This window comes from Mus caroli, chromosome 9, assembly GCF_900094665.2.
Source record: "Mus caroli chromosome 9, CAROLI_EIJ_v1.1, whole genome shotgun sequence".
Lineage (NCBI taxonomy): Eukaryota > Metazoa > Chordata > Mammalia > Rodentia > Muridae > Mus > Mus caroli.
In genome coordinates this window covers 17,677,685-17,700,853 of record NC_034578.1, presented here as the reverse complement: position 1 = coordinate 17,700,853, position 23,169 = coordinate 17,677,685, and the positions used below count along the sequence as shown (strand labels likewise).

Here is a 23,169-nt window from a genome sequence, read left to right as displayed (position 1 = left end):
ACAGCAGTATAGGAATGGGCAAGCAGGTGAAAGCACGCAATCACACACACAAAGACATAATAGAACACATAAGCCAGAGGCCAGTTATATTCACTGGACTTTTCAACTCTCTATCTGGACACTGCAGTCCTCCATTTTCTTTTTCTGTGGAATCTGCCTGAGAGGTGAAGGCAGTGAACTGCAGCTGACACTCATTTTTAAATCGCTCCCACTACATTTTTCAGATTGAGCTGGGGAAGCTGTGCCAGAATGGACATGTGGAGGCAAAGAACAACCTGTAGGAGTTGGTTCTCTCCAAGTGGGTCCGGGGGATCAACTTCAGGCCACCAGGCTTGGTGGCAAGCAACTTTGTCCACAGAGCTATCGTCCCATTCAATCTGCACTCACTGACTTAGATACCATAGCCACCTTTAAACTGTTTCACTAACCGACTCTTTTCAGACTCACAATTTGCTATAACTCTTTTTTTTTTTGATGACAAAACCCTTTCATAATTTGCTTACTAAATCACAGAAAATTGTTACTGTAAAAATTCCATTAAGGGGCAGGCCTCAGCCAGTGTGTGTTGGAAAGGTAAATTAAGACACTGAGCAATGGAAAGATGAACAAACCCCAAGCTTCATGCTTCCCGCCTCAGGCTAGCCAAGGCCTGTGTAGGAACCACACAGCATCACCATAGAGGAGCAGCACAGCATGATGCTGGCTTCGGCACAGCGGAAAACATGCACTGTCTCACATGTGGCCAGACCTCACCAGACATTCCACTCTAAGAGTAAGTGGAACCCGGCAAAGAACAAGACATGGTCCACAAACTCACAACATCTAAATGACCCCGACACAGGGAGAGGAAGAACTACGGACACAGCAGGAAGAACAGAGGCGTCAGTCGTCATCTATCAAGCCACAACCTAAGTGCCCATCACCATGCCAACAGTTGCATCTGCTGCTGCTACTGCAGGGTGCGCTCCTTCAGACAGAGCAACCGTCACATGCCACCTTTGCTGACACCCACATAGTGCTTCTCTATTCTGCCACCTGCTCTTTTCCTGTCATGATGGAAGATACTTGTATGTATCCCTGCTTTAGATCACAAGACGTCCTAGGTCGGGCCTTCAGTATAGCTGTGTACCAGGTCCTACTCTATGCTTCTCCATCTCTCTCAAGGACCCCTCCAGCACTGCTTCAGCTTACCTGTCTTTGTACTTGATCACAGCGTCCACGATCTTCTTCATCTTCTTGGTGAGGTTAGGTGGGTTTGGGGACAGCTTCTCAGCAGGTGGCCGCCCACGTTTCTTCTGCTTCTTGCTCTCCTCATCCTTGTCACGGCTGCGGGTGCTGGTGGTCGGGGTGGAGGAGCCGGCCTCGCTGTCTCGCTTACGCTTACGTGAAGATTTCTTCTGCCGGACCTCCTCTTCGATCTCCTCCAGCGTGCCCTCCTCGATAGCCTTCAGGGTCAATAGTGGTAAAATAGGACAGCCAGCACCCAGGTCGATACAGAGAGGCCGAGACGCGTACTCCTGGGGCCCGGCTAGGGAGGGAGGATGCCCCCAGACTGACACCCTTCCAGCATGGCTGGCTCAGGGCACAATATCTACTGTGAACCCAGACTTGATTCCTGAAGGTAGGAAAGGCTAGTGCTCCTTTACTTTGATGCTCCACCCAGGATCCATTCAGAAGCCTGACCACACAGGATCACAAATGGGCCAGGCAAAAGCCCAGTAACAGTGATACAGACACCCAGAAGACCTTGCTCTGAGCTCTGTCACCATCTAAAATTCATTTATCGACTGACTGACTGACTGTGTGTGTACACGTATGTGGCAGTGGGAATGGAAGTCAGAGAACAAGCTATGGAAACTGGCTCTATTCTGGGGCCCCTAGGGACTGAATTGAGGTCAGACATGTTAGTGATAGCCTTGATTAGTATGGAGTGCAGTGGAATCAAGTGCCCACAGTGGCTAGCGGCCAATCCTCAGAACCTTTACTTGGGCCACTATGTGAGCCCCAGTGTAGCTGTTTGGCTGCAGCTCACACAGCTCAGGCCCACTGTGTTGTATCACTTTTACTACTGATATTATTGTTGATTACTTATTTGTTTTGATTCAGGGCTTCAGGTAGCTTAGGCAGGTCTTGAACATCTGATCCCCTGCCTCAAATGTCGCCACGTCTGGGTAAGGCATGTGCCATCATGTGCATTCTTGTCCTCCACAGCGTCACTGTCTTTCTTTTCTCACTCTGTGTGGTGCTGAGGGTGGGATTCAGGTCTCATGTACCAGCTAAGCAGTGTCCTGATTCACAGCCTGTCTGCCTGCTCAATCTTTCAGTACATTAGCTAGCTGCACTAATTGAATTCCAGCCAGTCCTTGGACATTTTAAATTGTTTGTGTGTGTGCAGGAGAGATGGCTCAGTAGTTATGATCACTGGCTCCTCGTCTAGAAGACCTGGGTTCAATTTCTAGCATCTACATGGCAGCTCCCAGAGGTCTGTAATCTCAATTCCAGGGGACCTGACACCCTCACATAGAAGCAAAACACCAATGTGCATTGAAAAAAAAAAAGAAAAGATTAAAAAAGAAAGAAAGACTTATATTCCTCTTTTGTGTGAGATCATTAGATCCCATGGAGCTGGAGCTAACGGTAGCTGTGACGTGGCGCTGGGAACTGTGGGTCATCTGAAAGGGCTGTAAAGCACCCTTACTACTGAGCGACCTCTTCAGCCTCATCTTGTTGCAGTGCCGTGGATGAGACCCAACACCTTACACAGGTTTGCCAAGGTCCTGGCCCCTGAGCCGTTCCATTGCTGCTAGGGCTGAGAAGAGACTGTCAGCAGACTCTTTAAACCAGTTTCTTTCTTTTTTTTTTTTTTTTTTTTGGGTTTTTTGAGACAGGGTTTCTCTGTGTAGCCCTGGCTGTCCTGGAACTTACTTTGTAGACCAGGCTGGCCTCAAACTCAGAAATCCACCTGCCTCTGCCTCCTGAGTGCTGGGATTAAAGGCGTGCGCCACCACGCCCGACAGTTTCCTCATGGTGAAAGTACCGAGATGAAGGACATGCTAAATAACAATAGTTAACTTAAAAGACTCCTCTAAGGGAGCTTGGGATCAGGGGAAGAGTCTAAATCAAACACACCTAGCAGGTCACTGTTTCACCCTAAGACTTTCAGGCAGTCACACAACACAGCATGGTCTGGCCAGGCCTCACCACAAAGTTACAACTGAGCTTCAGGCTGAAGCAGGGTAGAGAGGGAAAGCAGCATCTAGGGCGTGTGGTAGGGGATGAGACCAAGTTGTGGACTCCAGTGCACATGCAGGAATGAGCAACTGTTCCCCAAATTTCTGTCTACCCAGAACTTCACAAAGTGAGTGACTTTATATAGAAATGAGATCCTTGTGATCAGTTGATGATTGTATTTTGGCAGGGAGCAGTACTACCTCAGTTCCAGATCTGAAACGTGCTATCCTAGCAGAGAAAAGCAGCTCCAGCTCTCGTTTTATAATCTTGAATTAGACGTGGGAATTAGATCTCCTGGAGCTGGAGACAGGTGGTTGTGGGCCACCTGGTGTGGGTGCTGGCAACTGAACATGGGTGTTCTGTAAGAGCAGGATATGCTCTTAACCACTGAGTCGTTCTCCTGCCCTTCAGCTCTTTGTGAGATTGTGTGTGTGTGTGTGTGTGTGTGTGTGCCTGTGTGTGTCTTCCGGGTAGCGGTGGCTACTAGCTAAGAGCTGTTGGAGCCCTAGAAGCTGAGAGAGCCAAGGCTATTACCCGGGCCCTCTAGGAAGCATGACCCTGTCAGCAAATCACCTTTAGTGTTCTGGTTCTCCGCAAATGTTTCAGAATTATGTTGAATGGCCCAATTATGGTACTTTATCTAACCAGTCCCAGAAAAATACAGGCCTTGGTAGTGACCAGATGAGCTAGAAGATCTGACCAGCCTCAAGAGTGCCATTGCCCACTAGCAGCATGGGAGAGGACCAGTTCTAGAAGTTTCATTAATGTAAACTGGATTTTTTGAAGCAAGGTCTCCAGTAATCAGAGGCATCCTTGAATTTCTGACTCTCATACCTCTACCTCCCAAGTGCCAGGCTGACAGGCATGTGCCACCATACCTGACTTTATAATTATAATTTTGTTATAATTAAGACATGCTCCCTTCAGCCAATGCTGCCAGGACAACTGGATATGCACATACAGCATTCACACTAGACCCCATCCTCATACTCTAGAGGACTGAAACCAGATCACAGAACTTAATGTATGAAATAAAAGGATGAGAGCTGGAAGACAGCACAGCAGGAAAGCATCGCAGTGCAAGCCGAGGACCTGAGCTTAGATCTGCAGTAGTCCACATAAAAGCCAGGAATGGTGGCATACACCCTTAGCCCTGGTATGTGTGGTGTATAAGGAGACAGGATGTCCTTGAGTTTACTGTCAAGCCAGTTTAGCCAATAGTTAACACCAAAAGGGGCCAGGAAAAAGGCTCAGTGGTTGAAAGCACAGACTGTTCTTTCAGAGGTCCTGGGTTCTATTCTGCACACAACCATCGCTAACTCCAGTTTCAGGAGGTATGATGCCCTTTTCTGGCCTCCGCAGGCACAGACATAAAAGCAGGCAAAATACCCACATACCTAAAATAAGTCTCTAGGGGAAAAAAAATACCGAGACAGTCGTGAAGTAATCTATTTTTTACAGATGTATTTTTATTATTTTATGTGTATGAGTGTTATGCCTGCATATACATCTGTGAACCATGTGTGCATGGTACCGAAGTTGGTGAGCCTGTACTGGTGCTAGAAATTGAACCCAGGTCCTCTGCAACAACAACTGCTCTTCACCACTGACCCAATTCTCCAGCCCTGAAGTGTTATATTTCTAAAAGAAGTAAACTACAAAATGCTCAAAACAAACAGCAAAAGTCAGGCCTGTGGTGCACACCTATAGTCCCAACACTTGGAAGACTGAGGCAGGAAGATCACCATGAGTCTGAAGACGGCCTTGGGAACATAACCACCAGGCCAGCTAGGATGAAACAGTCAACCCACAAAGTATAAGGAAAAACAAGACAGAAAATGGAGCTAAATCTTTGTACCTTGAATTTGTCAAGTCTTAAACATATATCAAAGCAAAAACAATAAGATAAATAGCACCACCAGATCACATGACTGCACAGACTGCAAAACCCTGACTTCCATGTGGTGTGGCATATATGCCCCACTCATATCCAAATATCATGTACATTCAAAAGAGTAATAAATCTGAAGGGTATCACCCTGAGTGAGGTGACCCATCACATAGAACTCACTTCATGTGCACTCACTGATACTGAACAGTAGCCCAGAAACCTAGAACACCCAAGATACAATTTGCAAAACACAAGAAAATCAAGAAGAAGGAAGACCAACGTGTGCATACTTAGTTCCTCCTTAGAATAGGGAACAAAATATCCATGGAAGGAGTTACAGAGACAAAGTTCCGAGCTAAGACGAAAGGATGGACCATCCAGACTGCCTCACCAGGGGATCCATCCGTAATCAGCTACCAAATGCAGACACTACTGCATATGCCAGCAAGATTTTGCTGACAGGACCCTGATATAGCTGTCTCTTTGAGGCTATGCCAGTGCCTGGCAAATACGGAAGTGGATGCTCACAGTCATCTATTGGATAGAACACAAGGCCCCAAATGGAGGAGCTAGAGAAAGTAACCAAGGAGCTGAAGGGGTCTGCAACCCTATAGGAGGAACAACAATATGAACTAACCAGTAACCCTGGAGCTCGTGTCTCTAGCTGCATAAGTAGCAGAAGATGGCCTACTCGGCCATCATTGGCAAGAGAGGCCCCTTGGTATTGCAAACTTTATATGCCCTAGTACAGGGCCAAGAAGTGGGAGTGGGTGGGTAGGGGAGCAGGGTGGGGGGAGGGTATAGGGGGTTTTTGGGATAGCATTTGAAATGTAAATGAAGTAAATAGCCAATAAATATAAATAGAACCCCCCCCCCCAAAAAAAAAACAGTAATAAATAACTTTAAGAGGAGGGTCAGGAGAAACAGCTCAGGGGTTAATAGTTCAGACTACTTCTGCAGGGAATCTGGATTCAATTCCTAGCATCCATGGCAGGTGGCTCACAACCTCTACCAGCTCCCAGCAACTCCATCTTCAGGGGATCAGGTACCCTCTTCTAAACTCATTGGCTGTGAGCATGTACAAATGCACAAAAATAAAAACAAGATAAATAGTAAGAAAAAGAAAAAGGGAGGAGATTAGAGGAACAGAAAAGAAGGATCAACCTCTAAGTCCATCTGGGATAAGAAACTTTAAAGATCTATTGGGGCTGGCGAAATGGCTAAGTAAAGGTACCTTGTTGTCAATCTGATGACCTGAGTTTGGTTCCCAGGATTCACATGGTCAAAGGTCAGACTTGCCTCTCATCAAGCTGTCCTTTGACTTGCACATACGTCATATCTTGGGTGCACCCTCCCCAACCCCCACAAATGCTTATTTCCAGCTAATAGAAACATAATTTAAATTACTGATGAGGCTGAGGCAGGAGGACTGTTTGAGCCCATGAGTTAGAAAACAAAACAGGCAACACAGTAACAACATCTTCTCAAAGGGGTGGAGGTGGGGGGTGAGGTGGGTGGGTGGGGTGGGTGGCAAGGGACACAAACTAACTTCTCTAGAAGATACAGGAATGGGCAAGAAACACAAAAACAGCACAACCAAGGCAAGATGAAACAGGTCTTAATGAGGATGTGGCAAGACCCAGGACTGGCTGGCGCATGTGTGGCTGGCCATTTGTTCTACTGACACCATTCCCTGGTACATAAAAGGATGGTAAGGCAGGCACGCATGGCTCACCATGTATCACCCAAAAGAGCCCCTCAAAGAAGCAATCCAAACACCCACCTACTGGTGGACAGAAAGATAAGGAAGCACCGAAGAATGCAGCATTAAGGTGCTGTGCTCACAACAGTGACATCATGTGAAGAACGGTAGCGTGGTGCTTGCCTGTAATAAGAGCACTTGTTGGGGTGTGGAGGACACAGGAAGATAAGAGTGCAAGGCTAGCCTGGGCTACATAAAACACGAAAGTACATCAATCGGTCAAATAAAAATATGCTAAGTAGTGCTCATTGGCAGCACATACACTGAGAAGCTTAGTACGGCTCCTGCCAAGGATGGCACACCACCTGTGAAGTACTCCAGATTTAAAAACAAAAACTGCCAAGGGCACTAGTGGTCACCAATATAAGACAACAAAGGAGTTAACACAAGCAATCAGGAAGAGTGGGGCTTTTGTGGGGATGATGAGGCTGCTGTGATGCTGACTGGAAGGCTGCCTGACTCCACCTAGCAATGGATCTTCAAAAGGAGCTATCTGTGGCATGTAAATCCCACTTCAAAAACCCGTGTACAAAACTTAGCAATGTGATGACTTGAATTGAAAGCCTCCTAGTGCATTGTAAATGTGAAACTGATGACAAGTCCTTTAGAAGTGATGGCCTTACTACACAAAGGACTAGTTTCCTGGAGTTCCTGGCCTAGGTTCTGGAGGATTCTGAAGGGTGCCCATCCCAAGGTTTGTTTGACTTCTTGGCAGGTTCTTTTCTTTGACAAGGTCTTGCCATGTAACCCAGGTTGCCCTTAACTCTCGTCTCAAGCTCAGAGTTAGACCTGACCATCACACTGGCTTTCGTGGCATGCTCTACATGAAGCTCTTCTGAGCTTCCATGGCTACCTGGACACACAGCAGGACCACACACATCACCTGGTTTGCCACCTGCCTTCCAGTAATAGGTACTTCTGGGCTGTGCTTACAACATGACTTTAGGGCTAGACTGAGGATCACTAACACCAATGCAGGCCTTAATGCCAGACATCTGGTACTTTTCAGCTATGACCTCACTCACCAACTGCAGCTACTGCTGGCTGGACAGCTGCTATGTGCCCTCTGCTTTGTTTGCCTAGGGCTGTCAGCTCAGCTGCAGGCAGGGACCTGACACCTCAGCCCTCTTCAAAGCCAGGCTAGGGGCCTAGCTTCTTGCCACCTCCAAGGGAATTTGCTGATTGTTTATAAGGCTCTCTCATTAGCCAACCTCAAAAAAAGTAAGCATCTATACTTAGAGCTGGTAGATGCTAGCTAGTTGCTGGCTCTTTCTTGTGACAGCTATAGAGGTAGGAACTAAACATTCCTACGTCCTCCTGTTGGAAGCCTTGCAGTGATGAATGCAGCCAACAATGAGGGAAGGTATCAGTTTGGATGACCCAAGAAGGTCAGCCTCTGCTCCCAACCCTGCCTGGCATGGTCTGCGGCGCACAGCCCTCTCAGGCATGTACCTTGAGCCATTGCTTCTCTGTCAGTGAGTCGCTGTAGTCTACCTCCTTGCGGTGGCGAGAACCACGGCCGAACATCTTCTCCTCTTCCTCTTCACATGTCAGCCGCTCCACCTCTGCATCATCCTTGATGATCCAGGATGGGAGCTCATCCTCTTCCATGAGGCGTGGCTTCCGCTTGGGGTTGCGGGCTTCTTCACGCCGGCGGTCCAAGTCCATGCGCTATGATGTGGGTGGTGGGCAGAGGATAGAAGGCAGTTAGCAGAGTAAGCAATAGCCTTCAGAATGGGCCTCACAGGGACACTAGGTGATGAAGAGTTAACAGTGCTTCATCATTTGGGGACTGACCCAGCCTGGCTGCTACAGCAGACCTCAGTAAGAGGTTGGACAGCGGAACACAGGTATGCCCACCACAGGGCAGTCTTGGAGGAAAATACCAGGCCTACCGAATCCAGATAAAACTGAAAGCTCTCCATCTAAACTTCATACGGGTACCTAGCATCATGGGGGAATAATCTGTAGCCCAGGCCCTAGATAGCCCCTCAGGCCTCCAGTGTCTACTTGAATCCTCTGTACAGGGAGGGAGTCTTTGGGAAAGCGGCCTGGAGTGTACAGCAATGGCAGGGCAGTGTCCCACACTATCTCTACATGAGGGTGAGCTGGAGGCACGAGGAAGCTGTGTGAAGAGGAACAGCAGCTCCAACAGCCATGGGGATGCCACTATCATCACTGTGTCTGTGTGATCCCAGTCCAGGTGCTCACCATGAAGAGGTCAAACTCTTCTTCGTGCCGGGCAATCATCTGGTTGACGGTCTCATCATCAGGCACCTCATCTTCCTCCTACAAGATTGCAAAGCTTTAGTCTGACTGTGGTGGGGCTGGGTTGGGTGGTGGCCAGGCTCGGAGGCGAGCGGCGGAATCCGTCCGAAGATGAGCTGATGAGCTGGAGGTCCCGGGCTGGCTGCGGTGGAGGATCCCACGCGTCAGCAAGAGGCACACACATTCGCACAAGCACACGCACGTTTCGTGGGGTCAGGCCCTTGTTGGCCAGTCTCAGCAAGAAGCTGAGTTGAGTGGGCGTGGAGACTGGACTACCCCTCTCACCTTTAGAGGTGGCTCCTCCAAGTCGGGGTTGACGCCCGCTGGCGGAGGGGCAGTGTGGGCGAAGCTGGCACTGCCGCTGCCCGTGCTGCAGTGTCTGCTCTGTGGATAAATACAGGACTTCAGTCTCCAGGGCTGTCGATGCGGCCGTCTGTCAGCAGCAGTTTAGAAAAAAACCCACTTCAACGGGAAAGCAAGTGCGCATCCTCTTTCTGCTCAGCCCACACTCCCTTTACTCCAAAGGGATGCAAAAAAATAAAAATAAAAAACCAAAAAACCAAAAACAAAAACCAAGAGTGCAAAAAAGGTACAAAACCGAAAACGAAAGCCTCATGCATCCACCACTCACGCTGGGCCAGGCTTGGCACCATGCTCACCTCATCCTGCTCCTCGTGCTCCAGGATGGCCTGCAGGAAGGCACGCCTCTCATGGCTGGACGACTTCTGGTCGAACATGCCTGCCTGGATCACCTTCTGATCCACATTGAGTTTGTATTTGGCAGCAGCCAGTATCTTCTCTTCCACACTGTTGACCGTGCACAGGCGAAGAACACGCACCTCATTCTGCTGTCCAATGCGATGGGCTCGATCCTGTGCTTGCAGGTCCTTGGGAAGAGGAGGTGGGTCAGTCTGGGGAATTCTAGACATCAAGCTTAGCTTCGGCTGCAGCTTCAAAAGCCAGGAACCCAGAACGGACCTGAGACCTTGTACCCATAGCAGATGTCTGCTTTCCTGGGACCCAACAAATATTCCACCCCCTCAAAAAACAAACAAAAACAAATACCCACTCCCCCCAAAAAACCCGACCATGTATTTTAAATGTGAGCTTAAGTGTGTGCGCATGTAAGTATCCACTGAGCACAGAAGAGGGTGTCAGAGAACCTGGAATTAGAGACGCTGGGTACCAAATTGGCGCTCTGCATGTATATTTTCTTAACCGCTGAGCCACCTCTCTAGCTCTACTTTTTTTTGTTTGTTTGTTTTTTTGAGGCTAACTCCTAGGGCAACACTCTGGGCAGCCCTTGTCACAGCTCCACAGCATGGTCATGTCACAGCTGTGGGCTTTGGCACTTAGGAGCCTACTATGCTGATCACAGGAGCTCTCTCAGCTTCTGTATAGATTGAGCAGATGGGTGTGAGGAGGATAGTATAAGGAATAGAGCAGTCAGCTCCTGTTAGCGGGGCCGTGAAGCTGCCAATAGTATTTCTGCCATTTCTAGCATAGACTGTCTGAAATTCTCTTTGGGCCAGCCAGCCTGTGTAAACAGGCTGAGGGTCAACAATGTTCCTCAATTTGAGATCATAAAAACAGAAGGGACTTGTTTGACAGTTGGTCCCCAGGTATATCAGGATGCTTACTGTTAAGGCTGGCGTTGATGCTCCTGCTGGCCTTGCACTGGCCTCTGCTTGACTGTTATTACCTAACTACCTCGTAGGAAATGGCCCATCAGAAGCATTGGAGCAGAAACTACACTGACACTCATCAACGGATTGACGCAGTGACCACCCAGGCCATTTAGCCATCAAATGGATAATTATAACTAGCTCTGCCAGAGACTACTAGTATGAGTGGCACGTTAAGTGGCCGGCATGTGAAGACAATGGTCATTACTATGGCAATCACTTGTTTAGAGCTGATCTGACGAGAGTAGTGGTTCTCAACCTTCCTAATACTGTGACCTTTTAATACAGTTCCTAATGTTGTGCTGAGCCCCAACCATAAAATTACTTTTGATGCTACTTTAGAACTTTAATTTTGCTACCCTTATGAATCATCATGTAAATATCTGTGTTTTCTGATGGTCTTAGGTGGCCCTCAAGGTGTTGCAACCCACAGGTTGAGAAACTGTTGGACTACTGGGTCCTTGCAAAAGTGTCAAGAGTGACAAAGTTTTTTTGGGGCTAATGGTCACTGAATAAACAGAAAATCAACAACTACCCATTAGGCTGGAGGAAAAATGTCTTGGAGCTGCTCGATTCTAGAACACCTTGAAGCAGAGGCAACAGTCAAATAGCTTTCTTTACCACTGTCTCCTCTGGAGAGGTGTGAGCAATGAGAGGTTGCTAAATGGGACAGGAGCACATCAGTACACATCAAACACATCATCAGTATGTGCCCGGCAGATGCAGGGTGACAGGAATGGGGACACCGGTTCACCTTGTATACTAGCATGTGCATTACAACCAAACCCATGTAGTGTAACTGCATGAGGAGACAGGGCAAACTTGCTACTCATCTTCAAATTGTTAAATGTACAAAGCAGCAACATCATCTCATCTTTTGGCAGAGGGGCCTCAGGGCAAATGTGGCCAGGAAGCAAGAAGAGGTGATGAACAGAGCTTGTAAGGGTCTGACTTTGCTGAGTAGGACTGTGTGTGGAGTACAGGACGGGTCTGGAAGGCTGCACCGCCATGACAGGTAACCATCAGAACTGCAGACCAGCCTGTTTCCTTCCTTGTTCTCGGCTATGGAATCCAAGAACTATATGGCTATTGTATTGTTAAGGATGGAACCTGGAGCTTGGAGCCTTATGTGGGTGAGACAAAGGCTATATCCCTGAGTTGGCTGTTGCCCATGTGTACCTAGGAATAAAAATTTGATTGCTGGAAAAATAGCTCTCCTCAAGTCAGGGTGTGAGGTCACTTCCACTTTGAAAAGCATGAGGGAACCATGACCACTGTGGATTAGTGACCGCACTTCTCATGGCTCTCAGGACAGGGAGAACATCAGGGAGGCAGTGACACTAAGTCAGGAACTATCCACTCTCCTCTACGAGTGAATTTACCTGGTGGGGATTCCAGTCACTGTCAAAGATGATCACAGTGTCAGCTGACTGCAGGTTCAGGCCCAGCCCCCCAGCACGGGTACTGAGCAGGAAAATGAAATACTCAGAGCCAGGTTCATTAAAGGTTTTCAACAGCATGCCCCGGTCTTCTGCTTTTGTGGTTCCTGATAGGCACAGGAGAAGAGGGTTAGGAAGGTGACAGGGGTGGTGTTGCAGGTCACAAGAGCCACAGATATACTCTATAGAGTGTAAAGGGTTAACCAGACAGCGACTTGGAGGTACAGCCCATTACCGAATGCTGCCATGCTCAGGAGATTTAAAAAAAAAAGGCAGGAGGGGGGTGGGGACAAGAGCAGTTGTTTCCTGTAGGACACAAGCCACGGGAAGAAGAAGATGCTGGCAGGCTCTTGGGCTGCCATCTCTAGGTGCAATGCTGCCTGACACTTGTTCACTCTGTTCTTTATGAGGAGAGACACTACATAGCTAAGAAGGCTGAAGCCATACTCTGACAAGGAACACAGCATTAATGGCCTAGTGTGAGGAGACGAACCACTAGCCACAGCCTTGGCATGGACCCTTAATTCTCTTGCAGTAAGTTTGGTTAGCGTAGAGAAAAATCTATACATAAGAGTTGTAAGCGCTGAAGCCTTCCTTGGACTCCTAGCTCACAGGGGGCTAGTAGGCCTACACCTCATACTTGCCACACAGTGTTCCTTGACCTTCTGCCCACTCCTTGAGCAGTCTTAACACCGCATGCAATACACACAGCAGAAACCAAACAGATAAAAGTCCTTAGGCTCCTACTTGAGCAGACAGCAACCTGCATAAAGTAGGACCTGGTGCTTACAAGGACAGAGGAGGCAGCTAGAGGTTCAGCCATTTGGACCTCAGCAATGTTTGGCCAGCACTGAGCTATGTGAACATACAGAACGGGATGGTGATTTAGCAAAGGTGGTGCTGGAGCACCTAAGGAAGGGCTGGGGCCAGATGGATGTATGGGAGTTCTGGTCAGCCCATTTTAGATGAAGCTCCATAGAATCATACAAAAAGATGAAGCAATCAAGTTCAGGTTGTAAGTCACTGAAACATCTTTAAAATGCAGTATAAAATGAAAAGGTCCAGGGCACAGAGAGATGGGACAGGAGAGGCAGAGGTCTAGAGTAAGGTACACCCAGCTTCTGAGCCCAATAAAGGCTCTGCAAGGAAAACAGAAAGCTGATAAGTCTTGTTGGTTCTGAGGTCCTTCAGTTTGTCTTCACAGGATGACAATGTGGGACACACTAACTCCAGGGCTTCACAATCATTTGTTCTGTTAACAATGCTGACCTTTTCCTCCCTGAAATACTTTGTGGAAAGTAGGGAAGGTGGAAAGACATACTGTAGCAACTGGTACACAGAGCCTCTCAGGCAGTGCAGGACCTTGCCTGCAAGCGGGCCAGGGTCCCACGGCAAGTGAGCATCATTCAGCTCTGGGCCAGGCCTGTTAGGGGACATGGCAAGATAGCTGGCTGGGAGTCGGGGAAAGCTTTGTTTCTGTTGCTAACACTGAGCAGTAGCAGAGTCTATCTAAGGATGAGGCCCAGAGTGCAGGAGAACTTCATGGAGGTGCAGCTCTACCGGAGCCAGAGAACTCTCAAGGTTCCACACTGGCAGGGCTCTTATGTTCATGCACACATGATAACTTTGTGTAACTTAAGCTGAAATGGCACTGTCAGAACCCACACTACAGAATACAGCCCTGCAGTGAAGACTCTAGCAAACATCAGACTAAACACCTCAGGCCCTCCTTCAGGTTCCAGACAGCCAGGATGTCCTCAGATTCAGGGTATACTCTGGACTTCAAGTCCATATAACCAGGTCAGGAATGAGTGTCTCCAGCAAACTGCCCTCTACTCACCATCAAGCCTGAGGTATTTGAAGCCACGGTATGCAAAGTAGTCTTCCATGATGGTCATGAGGGAGGTCATTTGGCAGAAGAGGAGCACTTTATGGTTCGTTGCACGGAGTTTGGGTAGAATTCTATCAAGAAGTTCAAATTTCCCTGAGGCACGGTAGAGGTCCAATCTAGTTCACGGAGGGAAGAAGGGAAACATTCAGTCCTCAGTCACACGCCTGTGAGCTCAGAGATGCGTGCTGCATCTAGGCTGCTGGGCAGATTCAAGGAAAGAAGTGGCTTCCCGAGCAAGGCCACCCACTGCTAGAGCTGAACTCTGGTCACTGCTAGTCAGAGTACATTACCGATGACTACATATGTCCATGCCATTTCACCAGGTCACAAGGAGAATAAAAAAAGTGCGATCAGACATGATGCCCAGTGGGCTGGGGAGCTGGCTCAGTATTGGGTGAAGTATTTGTCCTGTAAGCTCACTGACCTGAGTTCAGTCCCTAGAACCTACGTAAAGGTAGAAAGAGAGGAACGGTTCCAGAGAGGGACAGTGCTGAGCTGGAGCTGCTCTGAGGATGGTGGGTCTGCTACCGTAACATCAGAACAGCTCACACTAGGAACAGACTATAGACTAAAGAATCCTGCGTACCATAGTGAAGCACTTGTCTAGAATAGTGAGGCCCTGGGCCCAATCTCCAGTGCAGCAAAAAGCACTGTCACCCTCCTAATTAAATGCCATGCCCTTACAGGTAAACACCGGGGCTGGAAATGTAGCTTCAACTTCAAGAATATCTGAAAGAGGAAAATGGTGATATTCTAGAGATGGCATCCAAGGCCAACACCACCGACTTCTATAAGTATGGTCTGGAACCAAGCATGGCATCACACACCTATGGTCCTGGCACGTGGAAGGCTGAGGCACAATGATTCCAATTGCTTCAGGAAGAAGATGATTAGCCACCATGGGCTACATAGTTACATACATACCTAGCTCACACATTGAGACTGTGTCCCAACAACCCAAGAGAAAGAAGTGGACCCTGCACTTGAAGCTGCAGGAAAGGTGCTCACAGGGTATCAAGGGCAGAGTGGGTGGGGTGAAGCTCAGGTGTAACAGAAGCTGCTTAGCATTACACTGTAGGCAGTGGAGTTTAGGTCTGGAGGCCTCAGATAGCACATAAATGCTAACCACAGCAACAAAGGCACTGAACAGGACTATAACCCCCCTAGCAGACTGCTACCCACTCTCAAGAGCTGGGAAGCTTCTCACCCTTGCACGATGCCGCCGGTGAACCCCAAGTGCTCAGAAAAGGACTCCTGCAACAGGACAAGAGATGGATCAGTGCCAAGGCAGGGAGGGACTGCCCAGTCAAGCCCATGGTCCAGGCAGCTACTGCAGAGGACTGAGAGGTCACACTGGTAGTTATCTGCGGCCTGCAGGGCACAGAGTCCAGATGTGGATGTCCAGCTTGGACTCAGTGCACCAATGCCAACCCTCATGCTTTTCCTGTGAAGGATGGGAAGAAGACTATGTGATATTAGGCACCAACGTTAACACCTCAGACCACCCTGAAACTGTACACTAAGAATACAAACACATGCTTGCTTTTTAGGCAACATTCGAGACTCTCCAAAAGCACAGTTACTCATGATGACTGTGGCTGTGGTCACAGACCTGACTGATGTCTGTCCATCAGCACTTCATAACCTGTGGGTAAGAAGCCCTGACAGAGACACGTGTAACCTCAGGAGTGGGAACACTTCCCAACGGGAGGAGTCCTCAAACATGCAGAAAATACCTACAAGGTGACTGTTTTTTAAAGATTTATTTATTATGTATACAGTGTTCTGTTTACATGTGCCTACAGGCCAGATCTCATTAGAGATGGTCATGAGCCACCATGTGGTTGCTGGGAATTGAACTCAGGACCTCTGGAAGAACAGCCAGTGCTCTTAACCTTTGAGCCATCTCTCCAGCCTAGAGGTGACTCTTGAGCAAATACTTTGAGAGACTTTAATTTTCAGTCCCATGATGGCTTTGCTAAGCACCATCTGAGATGTGCACACCCAAAACTAGAACACGTGTTTCCTTGTCACGGGCCTGGGTTACACTGGGCAACTCCCCCCAACCCCCGACAATACCAGAAAAAGGAAAACTTGACAGATACAGATGTAAAGACAGTCGCTAGTGAGAATAACTTAAGTCTTTTTTGTTTGTTTGTTTCAAGACAGGATTTCCCTTTGTCTGTGTAGCTCTGGCTGTCCTGGAACTCACAGACATCTACCTGGGTCTGCCTCCTGAGTGTTGGAACTATGGCCAGCTCCTTAGCCATTCTTAAGAACATCCTAAGGACTGAGAAGACAGGTATGCCCTGCTGTACTCATGACAACCTGAGCTGGATAGCTGGCACTTAGAAGCCAGGCTTGCTGACTGATGTGAGTAAGCTCAGAGCTGTGTAGAGAAAAACAGATCTGCGGAGCTCATTAGCCATCATGTCTAAAAGTTAGTGAGCTCCAAGTTCAATGAAAGATACCATCCTCTAAAGCGTAGGCGGAGGATAGTAAAGGCATCAACCTCTGGCCTGTAAACACATGTACACACATGGCCACAAGTGTCAGGGACAAGCAGCCTAGCTCTGCCACCAAGAGCTAGGACTCTGGGCTGTGGCCTTACCTCGATGTGCTGGAACATGTAGGGGTGGTTGCAGATCTTGCGCAGCTGCATAATAGTGTTCATCAGTGTCTTGGTGCCACCTTTGCCCTGCAGAGGCACATGAGATGGTCAAAACGGAATCCTGCCTTTGGGGCAAGATGGAGGAGGGCAAGATTGAGCAGGGTGGTAGAAGAAGGGCCCAGAGCAAGCTGGTGGTTATCTTTGTAACCCTGTTAGGGAAGGGAGTTTTCTGAGAAGTCCTAAGAGACTAACTGGCACAAGAACTGAATGGAAGCAAACATAGCAAACAGCAAAGGGTAAGCACACTCACAGTAAGGCTACACAAAGAAGGGTGCAGTGATCTGTACTAGGGAGGGAAGCAAGGAGCACAACGCTCCAATGCACAGGTAAGAAAGGGGCTGAACAACAGAGACACACCTTAGGCCATGGCTAGGGTGCTGGGTATGGATTGCAGGGACTGGTAATTCCCTGGGGAACAAGCCCAGGCTTGCTTAGAGGAGGTGTAGGATGACACTCTCAAGTGCTGCCAAGAGAGCAGTGGCTCCCCCTCCCACTCTTTCCAATGTTGGGATGCCCCCAGTAATAGAAAGAGAAGGGTGCAGAGGCTATGACAGATAAGGCTGCTGGGTAAGTAAAGCTCCATAGGACTGTTCCCACTCTGCATCAGTCAGCCCAGGGCTTCCAGCTGTCACGAGGAAGGCAGGGACTCAAACAAGGGCAACTCTGAAAGCAGTCTAGTAAGCATCCTCAAAGGATGACCTGCATTACAGCTGTGGCTGTTTGAATGCCTGAGGGATGGGGCCAAACGAAGTCTCCTGGGCAGAGTACCAATTCAATTCTCAGATCCCATGGTGCTCTTCATCTACCCTCTCCCTTTAGACAATCGTGAAATAGACAAAGAGGAACCCGGAACAAACCTTCTTGTCCTTCTCGGAGCCGTCAGTCAACAGCACACCTTTGGCCTGCATGTGACGGTACAGCACACGCTGCAGGGCTGACATGTCGCATTTGATGACATACTCTACCTGTGGAGCAAAGAACATTCTCAGGCCATACAAACTTAGACTGGGTTGCCTGTGCCACCAAGTGGACCCTTGTGACCAGCACTCTGATTAGGACATGGGGTATGAGGGAGGAGCCCTCAAAGTAGGGAGATCTGGGAAGAAGAGGAGATTCTGGGTCAAAATTCTGGAAGGCTTTCCACAACTTGTCAGAAAATAAACAGTGAAGTCAACCAGAGAGGCAAGCCAAGTGTGGGTGCATAGAGCAGAGGGCCCACACCACTGACACCACTCAGTAGATCCAACCCGAGCCTTAGCCTCTGTCTGTGGACAGGAGTTTGGACAAGGACACAGCAAGCATGAGTGTGACAAAGTTCAGTTCTGACCCAGGTCCTGGCTTTGCTGCACAGTGGTGTCAGTCACCACTCCAATTCCATGGAGCGGGTTCAGGGAAGGATCACCTGACTACACTCACCCTGGGAACAGCCCTGCAAATGGCACCTGTGGCTTCTGCCAACACCAACCTTCTCAGGGAGCTGGGCTTCAACTTCCTTCTTGAGCCGCCGCAGCAGGAAGGGCCGCAGAACTTTGTGTAGGCGACGAATAATGAGGATAGTCTCCTCTTCATTCAGGTCCACCTGGGAGCCAGACAGTAAATTATAACACTTCCTCCAAAAGAGGGGGGCAGGGCATAGGAAGGGCAGCTGTGTCATGGACAGCAGCTGTCACTTGGTACCTGTGTGCCCTCTGCGAGAAGAGGAAGACATTCATCCTTGGGAAAATGAAAATCTTCTGCCTTTTGTGTAATTTATGAAATGCCTAATGGCCAGGTACCATGCTTACCTTATGCCTGAACACATATGACAGTTGGCGGCTGGGTCTCCCTTAGGCAGTACCAATTTGGTGTTTACAACCACAGCATCAGCTGACTAAAGTCAGGCAATTTGGGGCATTATAAGCTTGTGTGACCAATGCCAAAGGCTGCTCTGACACCAGTCCCACACCTTCCTCTCTTGGCCTCAGAGGAGTCACTGCCTAAGAAGCACTGTTATCCAGGCACCACTCTTCGGCTTCAAGGCTACATTGTTTAGCATTTAAAATGACTTTTGCTTACTTAGTTGTGTGTGTCTGAGGGTGGGATACCCTGAGGAGGTCACAGTTGGTTTAGCATTTAAAGTGACTTTTGCTTACTTAGTTGTGTGTGTCTGAGGGTGGAATACCCTGTGGAGGTCACAGTTGGTTCAGTTCCCACTTTGTGGGTTCTGGGACTCAAACTCAACTCATCAAGGATTGGTGGCAAGTGCTTTTAGTTGCTTTTAGTCCCTTGATAGCCAGGGATCCATTTATCTTTATTTGATTGATCGATTGATTGGTTTTTCCATGCAGGTTTCTCTGTATGTGTAGCCCTGGTTGGCCTAAAACTCAAGAGATCTGCCTGCCCCGTGGCGTCAAGCCCAGCTCCAAGAGACCCACTGAAGAGAACACCAGGAAGGAGAGGCAACTAAGATGGCACAGGCCTGAGCTCTTCTGTTGTGCTCTGGTCATCCCTTTTAGAGTTTTAGCCTGTAGGAAGAGAAGCTCTGGGAATGGAGCCTCAGAGAAGAGCCTCCTTCCTTACATGGATTGAAAAAACCACCCATGTCCCTTTCACACGAGCTGGTGCCTCAGCATGCCTCCAGGGAGGATGGGGAAATTGTGATGAACGCAATAGATACCTTTCTAAGACCCGAGGAGGCGTGAAGGGGAACAAATACTAGCTGTCAACAGCCTCTGGCTTCTGCCCAGGTTCACAGGCTAGTTGTTTAACCCCTTCTCAATGCATATGGCTTGCTGCAAAACCCACCAACACCAGTACTGTGGATTCTTCCACTAGATTCTTCAGATTCTTCACCAGGGAAACCTGCCCTCACACAATACATTAACATGGCCTTTGGATTAGTGCCAGCCCACAGCACCTGTACAAGATGCTGGCTGTAGAGCTCTTTATAAACAACATCAAAGTCTAGCCCCACAGATGTACTAATTAAACTTTCTCAGCTCCCTGATACTCTCAATGGCAAGATGAGCTCCTTGTAGAGGATCCATAGTCCCACTCGGACATCTGTTTTCTGCCCTGCTGAAGTCTTGGGGGCTGTTTGCTCTGATAGTACACAGACTCTGCTGCTATGTGGCCAGTGGGCATACACGGTCAGTCCGAAAGGTGGTTGAGCCTGGGATGGCTCCTCACAGGTTACTTTCTACCCCAAACAAACTCACCTTCTCTCCAGTCATGGCAAAGGGTGCATTGAACCACTGTTCAAAGGTGCTGCAACTCTTGAAGATCGTGGGGAGCAGGAAGTTAAGCAGGGCCCAGAGCTCAGGTAGCTTGTTCTGCAGTGGTGTGCCTGTAAGAAGCAGGCGCCGAGGGGCCACATAGTGTGTGTTAAGGACCTGTGTCAACTTGCAGTGGTGGTTTTTCATGCGGTGGCCTTCATCCACAATCATGTACTTCCAGCGGATCTGCAAGGCCAAGAAGAGGTGATGAGAGGAGGTGGCAGGGCTGCAAAGTGACCAGTATGTCCAGCAGGAACCACCAAACACAAACTCTCCAACACATGAAGTGGAGACAAACGGGTAAGAAGCTGAATCAAGGCTACACTGTCAGAGGTACAGGGTAAGAAGTACTCTGGCTTTCCAAACAATAAAAAACAGTGCTCAGCATACCATCCTCAGGGAGGCATCTGGAACACTGGCCACAAGTAGCCATGCTTGTGCAGCAGGTGGCATACAACCAATCTGAATGTGGCTTCCAGGAAGGGGCAGTGCCAGGCCTTTCCTGCCCAGAGTCTGCTAGTGACCCCAAGGACAAGGATAGACAATGTTAGAGTTCAGGTTGGAGCCCCAGGAGAATTCCCAGTTAGGTTTCCTATAAGGGCTTCCATCTCTCAGAACAGGTGTCCATTTGAACACCTAGTGACCTGCAGTGAGTGCACACATTGTTAGGTATTGTACAGGGAAAGGGCCCTATGGGAGAGGGCCCCAATCTCAAGTAAGCTCTTTAACTAACACTGTCTGTTGGGACAACAGGCCACGGAGCAAACAAGCATAGGCAGGGGTATCGGGTAACATCACGCTGTATAGCTCTCCATAATATGAGGCAAGGCCATGCCTCTATGGACAGACCCCATTCCAGCCCTGTACCTACTCACTGCTCACCCTCGCTTGCTTCCCCCAAGAGTCTTCCAGAACCCACAGTCAATGTTCCCTGGGAGAGGCCCACCAGGACCACATACAAGGCCTTGTCTCAGACTGATAAGTCCCTTCACAGGTGAGGAGACACAGTGAAGTCGAGTCTTTCTGCACTGAGGTCCTGGGAGATGGGTGAGTGGCACTTATTCAGGTTCTATGGGGGATCCTAATCTGAACTAGGGCCCACTCAGGATGCTGAGGGAGCCAGGGCATGGCTTTCCTTATACAAGTGTATATCATGCGGACAAAATACAGAGGGATCACTTGCAAGGGGCTATGACATAGGTATGACAGTAGGCATCAAGATCCTTAGGCAGCCTGAGCCCTCGGCCTGCTGTGTTTTACATGAGGACACGCTACCTTGGCTAGGATATGCTTGTCTTTGATGATATATTCATAGGTGGTCAGTAAGACGTTGAACTTCCCACTGCGAAGCTGCGGGACGAAAGCTCGCCTTGCAGCTGGAGAGCCCTGTAAAGACAGGATGTAAACAGTTGACTTGGGAATAGTGTTCTTCAAGAATAAAGCCGGGATGATGCTGGGCAAGGTTGCCAGCATGCTCTGACCAAGCCACGTACAATGTCAGCTGCAGGAGAGGAGTGGGAAACTGCTACCTGCACCATCCTCAGCCACATTCCTAGGGTCTGATCAAGTCCCCTCTTCCTAGGTCCCAAACATGAGTCTCTTCTCTGGGAGATAGGGCCCCTACTTTACCTGGCAACAGCCAGCATAATCACTTCTGCCTTCTCCTCACTGCCTGGTCCTTCCTCATTTCTAGTCCCCAGTCTCCTCCATGACTACTTTCTGGACATATCAAGCTCTTGCACACAGCAACAGCATCCTTACACCACAGGCACAGGATGAAGAGCCAGAGGCAGAAGTAAACAGTGGCATGCGTTGGTGGACTGGTTTCCTTTCTACCTTAGTTTCCGATGCCCATAGCGGAGGGCTGCCTCTTCCTAATGCATTAATCTGAATTGGGCCTGATGCTTGGCACAAGCCTGGCTAGGTACCCACAACATCCAGCATTATGACACACCAATGGTCTATGTTTATTCTGTCCTCATATAAGATAAATACTGTTGAAACAATGTTCCATAAATAAAACTTAAAATGACTTAAAATTAAAAAAAATATATGCGCCTCAAAATAAGAAACTATACATTCTACATTACCATGAAGACCACCTCTGTATCAAATGAGCACCAAGCCTGGGAGCCTTGTGCCTCTAACACACACTGGCTTCTCTCTTTGTGCACCTTCACCTTCCTTGGTCAAGACTGTGTCTCCTAACAAGTTGGAGGACACTTCTTTAGCCTGTGACGTACCTTGTAGGAAACCTTCACCACAGAGGGGGCCCACTTGTCAAATTCATACGCCCAGTTTGACAGTGTCCTGAAGGGAAAGGAAGGGACAGTCAAGTTCTATGCTAGGCAATAGTGAAGACAACAGGCCTGGTCTTTAGAACTGCCACAGTAAACTCTGTGTCCAATGGGAACTTTGTGCACAGAAGTGAGAAGGGAGTATGAGTGGCAGCACCCAAAGAGGGAAGACACCCTGTTCCAGGTGGAAAGAACAGACACTCACAAAGATATGATACTGGTACAGCTGGCCCAGGGCAGAGCCAAGAGTGGCTCTTAGGCAGCCAGCCTAGTGGAGATTCACAGGCACCATGGTGAGTGGATATGTAAGATACTACAGATGCACTGCAGCACATGTGGCTGGCCTCCCAGTGCCAGCCAGGGCTTTAACACATGGGAATACAGGAAACATGGTCCAGTGTCCAGTGTCACACCCACTGATGAGGCAGCAAGGAGCACTCTAACCATGACAATGGAAAGCTGTGGTGGTTTGAATGAGCATGGCCCCATAGGGTCATATATTTAAATATTTGTACTCAGTAGCTGGAACTGTTTGGGAAGGACTAGGAGGTGTGGTCTGTTGTAAGAGGTGTCACTCTTACACACCTTACACACTCTGACACACCTAATGGTGTGTGCTTTGAGATTTCAAAAGCTCATATTATTCCCAGTGTCTTTCTGTACCTAGTGCTTGTGGATTAGTACGTGAGCTCTCAGGTGTTCCTGCCACCATACTGTTGCTCTGCCACCATAAATTCTAACCCTCTGAAATCCTAAGTCAGAATATGTAAGTTGCCTTGG

The 23,169-nt window shown here is 48.7% G+C and overlaps 1 protein-coding gene across 6 annotated transcripts in view; it reads right to left on the bottom strand.

Annotated features, from left to right (window-relative positions):
* Smarca4 (SWI/SNF related, matrix associated, actin dependent regulator of chromatin, subfamily a, member 4) overlaps positions 1-23,169 on the bottom strand; it is a 91,481-nt gene that overhangs the window by 15,316 nt on the left and 52,996 nt on the right. For 2 of the 6 annotated variants that reach the window (XM_029481242.1, XM_029481243.1), the window contains exons 17-30: positions 22,336-22,402; positions 21,368-21,478; positions 20,036-20,278; positions 18,304-18,417; positions 17,696-17,803; positions 16,779-16,865; positions 15,375-15,421; positions 14,117-14,283; positions 12,220-12,383; positions 9,812-10,039; positions 9,438-9,536; positions 9,096-9,173; positions 8,337-8,555; positions 1,192-1,454 (exon numbers count right to left, since the gene is read on the bottom strand). In XM_029481242.1, coding sequence (XP_029337102.1) covers positions 1,192-1,454; positions 8,337-8,555; positions 9,096-9,173; positions 9,438-9,536; positions 9,812-10,039; positions 12,220-12,383; positions 14,117-14,283; positions 15,375-15,421; positions 16,779-16,865; positions 17,696-17,803; positions 18,304-18,417; positions 20,036-20,278; positions 21,368-21,478; positions 22,336-22,402 — 1,995 coding nt within the window. The remainder of the gene's footprint in view (positions 1-1,191; positions 1,455-8,336; positions 8,556-9,095; positions 9,174-9,437; positions 9,537-9,811; positions 10,040-12,219; positions 12,384-14,116; positions 14,284-15,374; positions 15,422-16,778; positions 16,866-17,695; positions 17,804-18,303; positions 18,418-20,035; positions 20,279-21,367; positions 21,479-22,335; positions 22,403-23,169) is intronic. The other 4 variants (XM_021172072.2, XM_021172073.2, XM_021172074.2 and 1 more) reach the window with 3 other exon arrangements.